Source organism: Pinus tabuliformis, chromosome 7 (assembly GCF_031772625.1).
Source record: "Pinus tabuliformis cultivar Carrire ecotype Pingquan chromosome 7, CPIR1, whole genome shotgun sequence".
NCBI lineage: Eukaryota > Viridiplantae > Streptophyta > Pinopsida > Pinales > Pinaceae > Pinus > Pinus tabuliformis.
Window position 1 is genome coordinate 735542239 of NC_142293.1, and position 10877 is coordinate 735553115.

The following is a 10877-nucleotide window of genomic DNA, read 5'->3' on the forward strand; positions in this document are numbered from 1 at the left end:
ACTCATTTGAATAATCCTTTGTACTTTTTGAGATATCTTTAATATTGAGAGGGGAAAATTTATCATCACTAAAAGCATCAGGATAAAGAGAAAAATGCGATTCTGGAACAATGCATTTGAAAATATCATCATGGAAAAATCTTTGTTCATCAGATTCATCATAGACATTGGGATTTAGATCATAACTTTGTGTACTGATACTTTTTGAAAGAGAAATAGTTTGTTGGTCTAACCTTGGCATCTGCATTTGTTGATTTGCAACGATATTATCTGACCTTGTATCAAAGTCATCTCCTGGTTCCAAGGCAGGCTTTCCTCCATCATTCTCGCTTTTGTCTTCTTTCAGTAGAGCATGCATGTCTCCTAGGCTTTGGGGACTTTCTTCATCATGGCTAATTTGTATAGTCAAATTGGAATTCTCATTCACATTAGAAGAAGATGAGACAAAGCTTGGACTAATTTTTGCTTGATCAGACATAGGAGGCAGGGAATGCTCAGCATAATCTGAAGATTCTTCATCCATGAGTTCACTTTCAAGATCATACTTTAGACAATTAAGATGAAGTCGCATATTAAAATACCTAACAGATTCATCTTGTTTCCGTAGATAATCAATTTCATCATATACCTGGTCATAGTCATAGCAATCAAATTCACAGATAAAAGTATTGACGAATTGGTCCCAGCTGTGAATTGATACAACTGGGAGGATTCTGCACCATTTTCTAGCTTCCGCCATGAATGTAAGAGTAAAATTTCTGCATAAAACGCCTTCATCAATTCTTTGAACATCTGAACTTGAAACTATTTGAATAAATTGAAGAGCGTGATTAAAAGCAGAAGAATTATTCTTACCATTGATTTTTACCTGAGACAAGAGTCTTACCACTTCAGGTGGAGTGTTGGAAGAGGTAGGAACATGGATGCAACTCCAAATGGGAAGTTTCTGAGCAGCCATCCTGATTCAAATGTTACAATTGAAAATCATTCCAACAGACACTATGTTCAGGCCCTCCTTCTAGCACCAAATATGTTGAAGGCCCAAAAATCGGGTTGAAAACAAGGGGGATACCCACCCGGTCCGGACCTTGGTTGGCAGCTCCTTATCCGTTTGGTATAGCGGGTCCGACTGGGAATAATGGGACCCGTTTCCCAATCTAAGGGTGTATGTGTGTGTGTGCAGAGTTGGATGTTGCTGATCTAAGAATACTTAAGGCTAATTTAATTCAAACTTTTAAACTAACTCTATGCTATTGTAATCTATTGAGAAACAACACATCTAATCTACGCTAACCCGGGGTGTATTTCTTCTATTATGCGATCTAAAGAGATTTCAAACAATAACTGCTAATAAAGATCATTCAGCTAGCATAAGAATAGGAATCAATTAAGATAAACCACTTTGCATAAAAAGTTAGGCAAAACAGTTGTGAACAGCATATCGCATAATAAGTTATTCATATATCAAACATAAATAAATGACTCCACCGTAAAAAAGTGCCAAATGGTAACTCATACATTCATGCAGTAACATATAAACAACTGAAAATTATATATCACTTTAACAATATAAGAAGAAATGGCCAAGAGATAAAAGTACCATTTATGACTAATCCTACTCATAAGCTTCAAGAAAAAACGATTTATCTCTACTTGTTCTAACATCTACTAAGAGTACAAAAGTGCAACATCAGTAGCAGACATCAAATGCAAACATTAATAAATCTCGATCCATCCATTCATCAAAACCTCCTCTGAGGGTGCAGAAGTGCATGTTCCGAGGACAAGTTTTTGACAAATTTCTGGACCCTTCTCTAAATCCATGAGAAGGGTTAAAATACTACTTCCTAATTCTAATAATGGTGTATTTACAAAATTTAGGATGCGGTTTTCAAATGACCATCCTTTTTCTAATCTAATTTTAAAGAAAAAACAACATTCTAAAATAAGGCTACTTCTGAACTTGGTCTTTAAAGCTGCAAGTGTTTATCATGGGCTTGAGGAGAGTCGGTTGGCTGACTTCTGCACTGAGCTGGGCTGCGAAAACAAAATCTATGAGAGCTAGCACTACTTTTTCGACCACGTTTATGATGCATTTCACAGTCATCCATTGACTATGCGGCTTGACCAAGTATGCCCAGTAACACTCCCAATTTAACCTGTTTACTGGTTGGATCGCTTTTGCCTTTTCCTGTGCCTTCTGCTTCCATTTTGCTTCCAGTCGTAGTTTATTTGGTAGGTACCTCGGGGTGGTCTCTTCGGTTAAATTGACCCTGTGTAAATTCTCATTTACACAGTCTCTTTCCCTGTATAACATGAATCTTTGGAGGTCATCTAGAGACAACTTTGACTGAGCTTCCCGCAAAATTTCCTGGAGTGAGCTTTTATTCTGAAATAAATCATCGAACAAATCTTTCTTTCCACTGAATACTTTTATTTTGACGTTCGTTGTGAAACCTTGGGCAACTTGATTTGGGTGAAATGGCTTTGCTGGGAATTTAAATAATTGTAGACACGTCGCATTCTCCACTTCGGTGAAATCGTGACCTACATCGAACAATGAAAAGGCCCCACAAGCTACAGGAAACTGAGGCCATATGGCCTTCTTTCTGTCTTTTAGGTCTTTGGTTAGGCCGCCTTCTGAATAGGTTTGATATGCAATTTCCCAAGCCAACAGTTTATCGAGGATATACAGAGGCAGGACATGAGGAGGTACAGTGCTTCCAAACACTCTAATATAGGTGAACCATTCTTCCCCGAACCATCTTGCGATGGGGATGATATCTATTTGTGCCTCAGGTGAGCACCTCGGGGGCTTTTCATCATACATAATTCTATACAAAGGTAAGATAAGCCCGTGACAAATCTGGTAGAAGTGTGGGACGAACTGAGAATCCCATAACACCTTATGATAAACATGGATAGGTTATCGGTCCTGAGTAGTCCATTTCCAACCCATAGTGGGAAATTTAGACACATAACAAATAGAATCCATAACATATGCGGACAGATAAAAAGGAGGATAGGTCCTTTGAGACAAGGATATTTTCGACCGGTAATTGATAATAGCCATGTATAGATTATCAGAAAAGATCTTGGCCCAATCCATAATATCGGCATTTGTGGCAGCATCTATTAATGGTAGCCATTCAGACGAAAACTTATAGATATCCGTCATCCCAAATAATCTACAAAGCATGGCCGCAGCAAAACAATACGGAGAGGTGAGGGAACCAGTGTTGTGCATACCGTTTTTGTCTTTTTTGAGTGGCTCTTCTTTTCTAGACCAATCTTTGGTGGTCTCTGCCACAAATTTCTTAACGAATTATGCATTGTAAGTCGCTTGCGGTTTAGGAAGATGATACATAAGCTTTAAATCTTGTGTAGCGAATGATCCGATGAGCCCATCTCCTTGAACCTTGAATTTTCTGTTGTTCATCTCTGCATTGTCAAGTATCCACTTGATCATATCCGTATATGGTAGAATTTTGGGCCTTGCTGCTATCCGGCGAAGAAATGAACATGCTAGCTCCTCTAAGGACGCCTCGGAAGAGCATTGTGAGCCCACGACAGAAGCAACCTTAATTTTTCTGGAATTCTCTTCTTCAAGCAGCCTGTACATGCTTTCCCATGTCGATATCCCTGCGTTTCTGTTACAGGCTGTGTCTGTATACAAAGGCGCCATCTCCTTCGTCTTTTCCTTCGCCTCAGGGCCTTGAGCTTTATTTTTCTTTCCCATTTCTTCCTGTGTTTGGCTTTGAATCGTCTTTAGTTCTTCGTTCCTGCAGCTTATGAGTGAAATGGAAATGACTGATCAAGAAAGGTGATGGGAGAGTTTTAAATGGAACAGATATATCAAATATGCCACCTTACATGAAGTAATTCTTTACAAAAGCACACGTCTTCATTTCATTTAATAGCTGACAACTAATTCCTTTACTATCATTAAAAGTGCATGATCTTGAGTCAGATTATGGTAAGTGGCTTTTCTTTGAATAGCGTGTCCGAAGGATTCGTGATGAAGCGATTTATGATTTGATTACGTAACATCGCAGATCGCACCATCGCAAATCGCACCATCGCAGATCGCGCAAACATACGAATATAATATCGCAGCGACCGCAACATCGCAGGTCGCAGAAGTTTAATGTTTGCCGAACCTTGTCAGCTCATTTCTGCGATATGCGATCTTGCGATCGATGTTATCGAAGATCGGTAAATCTTGTTCAGTGTTTTCCTTATGAGTATTACCTTATTGCGATGCAATATTATGCTTAACACTAAAGTCTTGCGCATACTGATGTTATAGAGAAATGGAGGCATTTCCTATCTTTTTTGCAATGCGGCTTTAAAGATATTTCCCTTATCATAGACTTAGGTTAAAAAATATTCAAAGGACCTTTCTAGGCTTACGATGGTAACCTTATTTTGAAGAAAGGAAACTCTTGCTCTTTTTCTAAAATTTAACTAAGGGTCCCCATTCATTTAGTATTTTGGACAACACTTAAATGAACAAGGGGGGGCGAGGTGTTGCTGGCCACAACACTTTCATTCTTTTGTTTTTTTTTCTTCAACGATGAGATGAATTGTTATGTGGAGCTATGTCAAAATCTCATTGGTTTGGGAAAGTTTCAAAGGTGTTGTGTCGGGGTGACTTATACTTCGTGTTAGACACTGTCCATGGCTCGAATTGATATATTGAATGATTTCCACAATACCATTCCCTCCATACCGCCGAATCATTTCTCCATTGGCATTGGTACTGTCTTTTTGGTGCATCCCTATTGTATTACGACTATCAACCAAATGACAAGGCTCATTATTTCGATATGTTGCCATACTCTCGCTGGAAAATTGATTTGCCCATTCTATCAACTCTAACAAATTTGCAAGCTTCCAATATTGATCTGTCCAACAATAGTCTCACCTCCAATATGTCTGAGATTTCTTTGCCTGGCTCTATTTGATTTTCATTCGAATAAATTGGGTCTTTAGAAAAACTCATTTACACCAATATCTCAGAGTCTTGCCCGTCGCCAGTAGGATGCCTAGAATTCATTAATCTGGCTCTATCAAACACTTTGTGGGTATCCTCCAGATTTCCAAATCCACCTACCACAAAAGTACTTGTTTATGATCTAGGAGAATACCTCTACACAAGGAAAAACAGGTGATCTGGCCCTACATTTGTCTTACCTGGCCATACTATCATTTCAAATTTGAACTCTTTAAATATTGAAAAGTGGTGTTTCTAAAAAAAGGGTTAGCAAGTAAATCATGGCGATATTTCTGCAAAGCTAAAATCATACCTAGCCCCCTTGTGCTGTTGTACAATAGTTGATTTCGGCGTTGTTCAATTTCCGACTGGCGTAAGCATTTGGCTGATCCATTCCGTCGTCGGCTGGCTGCATTAATACTCTGCGTCGACTGCAATAGCTGATGCGTCGATATGATCTATCTTCACTATGATAACTTGATTAGCTGAACAACAGATTAGTTCGACGAGCATATATCCTGGAAGATTCATATAGCTTCGAATGCGATTAGCAATAGATCTAGAGGGGCGTTTGAATTTCAACTTCAAAGGGGAGGAAGGCATTGATGCTGGTGGGCTTACAAGGGAATGGTACCAATCGTTGTCAAGGGTAATCTTTGATAAGGGAGCCCCGCTTGTTTGAAGTTGAGGTTTTTGCATAGGCATATCTGTAAACGATGGGAGACGCGTACTGGAGATACGCAACTGAGAGAGGTGGTCTTCCACCAGCTGCTGGTCTTGACTTAGCTGGCATGGCTGGTCGTGATTATCCTGGTTATTTGCCTCGTGAAAACTCTCAACCAACTGGTCGTGACTTACCAGGCTATCTACCTCGTGAGAGCTCTCAGCCAGTTGGTCGTGATATTCCTGGTTATCTGCCTCGTGAAAATCCTCAGCTTAATGACAGAATTGCTCATTCAATGTATAGGGCATATGACCCACTTGCTCCTTCTGAAACTCTACGAAATGGGATATCTCCATATGGTTCAGGTGGTTTAACTGCAAGTGAGATTGGCAATTTTGGTTGTAGTTCTGGAATTGGGTTGGGTGGATTATCTGGTGGGTTAGGTCCAGGAGGTGGTTCTAGGATTAATTTAGCTACAGGTGTAGGTTTGCTAGGACCAGCATCTCCTTTGGATGATCCAATTTTGATGGGGCATAGGCAAGGAGGGGTTGGCATAGACCCTGCTCTTGCTGGAAGGTATGGGAGTTTAGAATTTTACAGTGCTAGGACAGATGCGGCTTTAAAATTGCCTGACAATGCAATGTCCAGTTCATCTTTCAAGCTACCTGGTCATCTTAAGCCTGATGCAACTGCCAATACAATATTTACTGAGGGGCTTCCTCCCGACTGTACTCAACGAACAGTGCAGCAGGCATGTTACACTTTCTCCAAGTTCGCAGTTGAAGTTATTGGAAGCCTCAAACATCAGTAGCTATCGAAGAATGTTGCCATTTTGCACTGAAATGGCGAAGGATCTTGCAAGGACTTCGGTTTCTCACTCCAAAAACGTTGTCAACAATTGTACCTGCGGTTTCCGTTTCATTTGCTGAGATGGGGCAAATGCTCAATCCATCCAAAATCTTCATATGCCTGCAATCCCGTTTTGTTTTGCATTTCTTTTGGTTTGTTTTGTATTTTTAGGTTTATTTTGTTTTTATTTATTTTGTTTTGATTTTGTTATACATAATTTCTTCATGTTTGTTGTAATTTATTAATGTTTGTTATTATAATTAATATATTGATATATTAATTGTATTAATATATTAATATATTATTATAATTGTATTTTATTTATATTTTTAAATTCATTGTATATATTAATATTTGTTAATTGTAATTTGTTATATTTTTTTTATAAGTTGTTGTATATATTTGTTAATTATTTTATTTAATTATTATTTAATGTGTGATATAAAATTTGTATTAATATGTTCTATAATTGCATTAATTAATATAGTTATAATTTCTTGTTATTTGATTATTGTTATGTTGGTTATTGATTTTTTTATTATGTTCTTATAATATATGATTGTCTTAATACATTGTTTAAAAAAAAATTTATGTATTTTGTGATTGTTTTTGGCATAAAAAAAAACTTTGGGGGCATGAAATTTGAAAGAATCATGAGAATTACAAGAACTGGATGAAAGCAAAAAAAAAAAAAAAAAAAAAACAAACAAACAAACAAACACACTTTTCACAAAATTCACGCAGGTTTGAAAATAAATAATGGAACATTTGGAAGAATAATTTAAAAGAACATTTGGTGGATTATTAAATGTTGATTACCTTGCTTAGAGTTGGCAATTTGATATTTTTGTATGCTTTTATAACGTACTAATCTGCAGGACACAACAAATCTATAATGCCAAACTTTTCGCTATGCACAAAAGTTAGCTGACAAAAACAGGGAGTATTACTTTTCATGGTTACTTTTAAGAATGGATTGCTTTTAATATCATGATTAAGTCAATTTCAACACTTTGATTGTCCTTAATTTATTTTATTTGGTATAAAATTTTTGCGTAAGAATCATGAAGAAACTGGCCATTTCTTCTAGAGCACACTTATGTTTTCTTTGTACCAAGTTTTTTTTACAGGTTACAGGATAATCAATTGATCATAAGGAGATTACATTGTGACGACAATTGGTCTTCCAAAGACTAAATTCATGAAAAATTCTAAAGACAAATCCAACTCTACAACCACTCCTTTGCAACTCCCTTTTTGCAAAAGATTTTGAATTCCACCAATTGTCAAACCATAAAGCATGACCTTTCCATATCCATTTTTCACAGCAAGAGTTCTTATTCATACACCATGCATTTCCTTACATCCATTCTTTACAAGCTTATTGTCATTTTCCATGTCATTACCATTCCCCTTCATTTCTGCAAATAAAACCCTGCTTCTATGGATATCATTGAGTCAAAGTCCTAGAGTCTAAGTATCTTTGTAAAAAAACACCTAGAGGCTTGCATGCCTTAATGGCAAGTACTCTTGCCAATGAACAATGGGAGTACATTAATATCCCTTGTTCGTTGGATCTTGTAGGTGACTCAACCATGACAAATTTATTCGTACCTACAAAGATGTGTTAGGCATCCTGATTCCCATTGGAATCAATGGTGGGAGCTCTTGTGTTGGCTAGGGGCATTCATTAACGGCCACTAAGTCAATAACTTCTTGCTATGTTCGACATCGACACATTTAATCACATAGTAAGATTTGTGCCATCGAGCGTTGAAGACTTGAAGACCCATATTTTGTAGCAAATGAAGCCAATTTCCTTTCATTGTTTTTCAGTTTATCATCACTTGAGGACAAGTCAATAAATAAGGTTGGGGGTGAAATGTAACTTCTATATTTTGTATACCTTCCAAGCCTTATAGATTTTCAGCCATATTTAGCAGACTCATCAGATTCATCATCCAACAACGGAGGGTCCAGTAGCAGATATGACTTTCAGCCATGTTCAGCAGACTCCTAAGATTCATCATCTAGTAGCAGAGGATCCAACAGCCGATACGACAATACAGATCCATCTTTCATCCACAACTTGAAGAAGAAGCTTCAGATCAGAATTGTGGCAGCTGAACATGCATGATTCATCCACTTCCTTAGGTAAGTAAGGTATGATGTTTTCTAACCTTTAATCTTGAAATTCTTTTTAGATGCTAAAATGATGATATTTGGAAAATATTCCACTATTTCACTATTTCCTTTCTCATTAAAAATTGCCAAAAACCATCAGTTGGGGAGGGGGAATTTCACACTTCATTTTTTTCCTCATTCATATTACATATTAACACACATAGTCTTCCCACAATAAAAACTACTACAAAATGATGAGCATATGATTGATCTCAACAAAGTAAATAATGATTGTAAACACAAGAACCAATCATTAAAAAGAGATCTCAACAAAGTAAATAATGATTGTAACACAAGATCCAATTACTAAAAAGAGATCTCAACAAAGTAAATAATGATTGTAACACAAGAACCAATCATCAAAATATGTAAATGCTTTGCAAACAAATAAAAGTTATCCAAAGATGTGCAAAGTTAAAAGGAAGTCCATGATTGAAAGATGTTTGTTACACAAGAACCAAACATCTTGTAAAAGGAAGCTCATTTAAGAATCAAATAAAATAAATCATTGTAGTAGCTTGCATGAGGACATGCAAGAGCTTCAGTTGGGGAGTATGTTGGGTTCCAAAAATGTCATACAAATATCACTCATTACCATACATTTTTCACCTATGCTTCCATTATATCACTCACTATTCACCACCTTGTCACTCCATTTTCCCTACTATTCACCATTAATGGGTCTCATTTATATTTTCCAAATATTGTTTATTTTTAAGCATTTTTGAGAGAAATTCTTGATTAAATATTAGAAAATAATATATTTTACTTTATATATGGAAAGTGGGTTGTTTTTGTGACATGTGTAGGTTCCAAGGAAGCTTCCAAGACACCTTTATGTGGCCTTGAAGGATCAAATTCGAATTTGATAAGATAAGCCTCATGGAAAAGATCATGATCTCATGGAGAAGATCAAGGACAAAAGGGGGTTATGTGTCTAGATGGTTGAGAAATGTATGGAACTAAAGAGAGATTAGTGGATCATCATTATGAGTTTGTTATCTCAACCCATTGTATAAATAGGAGTACCTCCTCCATTCCAAAGGGAGGACTCTTGGAGCATGTATCCAACTTATGATGGAATAGAATAAAGCTTCATTTTACATAAATTTCCATTATATAGTTTTAGATATAAGTTGTCTTAGTGTAGTAAATGGAATAATTTGTCACTTTGTTCTTAAGAGAATTGAGCTCACTCTAAAAGGATGAAAGAAACATTTTATTTCATAATAGATCTTATTTCATTTAATTGCTTAGATGTTTGAGGATTTGTTTGTGATTGATGAATGAGTTTTAAATCTTATAAGCATATGAGGGGATAACCAAGGGTCTAAGTTAGTCTCTCTCTCCATTTGATTTGCATGATAATTGAAATTCATTCTTTTGCTTTTATGTTTCAAGTATCATATGAGGGGATAACCAAGGGTCTAAGTTAGGCTCTCTCTCCATTTGATTTGCATGATAATTGAAATTCATTCTTTTGCTTCTATGTTTCAAGTATTTCATTTCTTATGCTTATGAATGAATCTTAGTTTAGTTTGGATTAGTATATGAGAGGACAATCAAGAGACTAAGTTAGTCTTTCTCTCTCTTTGAATCTGAACAATAATTAAATTTCATTCTCTTTTCTTTATTTCAAGTTTCTGGTTTTATGTAATCAAGGATTTCTTTTCAATCTATGATATTGTAGGGAAGGACAACCAGGACCTCCTTAATTAGGAGCCTCTTCCCTTGCATATTATATTGAATCGTAAATAATTTAGTTAGACATAGAGTCAGTTGCCTATTCCTGCATATATTTTTATGGCATCATCACAAGCTTACGGGTTTCCCTGGTTGATAATTTAATGAAAGCAATTTAAGCAAATAAATTGCCCAGCAATATGCCCATTTTTTATAGCCATATTTCCAACCCTGCAGCCGATGTAGGCATCGACAATGCCTAATAGAGGCCTCCCAAGTATGAAATCATAACCAGTAAGCTTGGCCTTAGGCTGCAGAACTAGGAAGTCTACAGGGTACTCCCAAGAGTCAATGGAGACCATCACATCCTCAACAATCCCCTCAGGGGTTACTATGGAACGGTCTGCAAGTTGCAAGGCTATTATGGTCTTTTTTAATGAACCCTGGAGATTGAGCTTGAGCATGGTGTCCTTAGTCATTACATTTATGGTAGCCCCAAGA

The 10877-nt window shown here is 36.7% G+C and overlaps 1 protein-coding gene across 1 annotated transcript; it reads left to right on the forward strand.

The window, feature by feature from the left end:
* The first annotated feature begins 5657 nt into the window (after positions 1–5657).
* LOC149249628 (uncharacterized) lies at positions 5658–6471 on the forward strand. Its single transcript, XM_089453430.1, has one exon. The coding sequence runs from the start codon at positions 5713–5715 to the stop codon at positions 6469–6471; it is 759 nt and encodes a 252-aa protein (XP_089309556.1). The 5' UTR covers positions 5658–5712.
* The last annotated feature ends 4406 nt before the right edge of the window (positions 6472–10877 follow it).

Coding starts and splice junctions, on each gene's coding strand:
- LOC149249628 (XM_089453430.1), top strand. CDS start 5,713: ATGGGAGACGCGTACTGGAGATACGCAACTGAGAGAGGTGGTCTTCCA.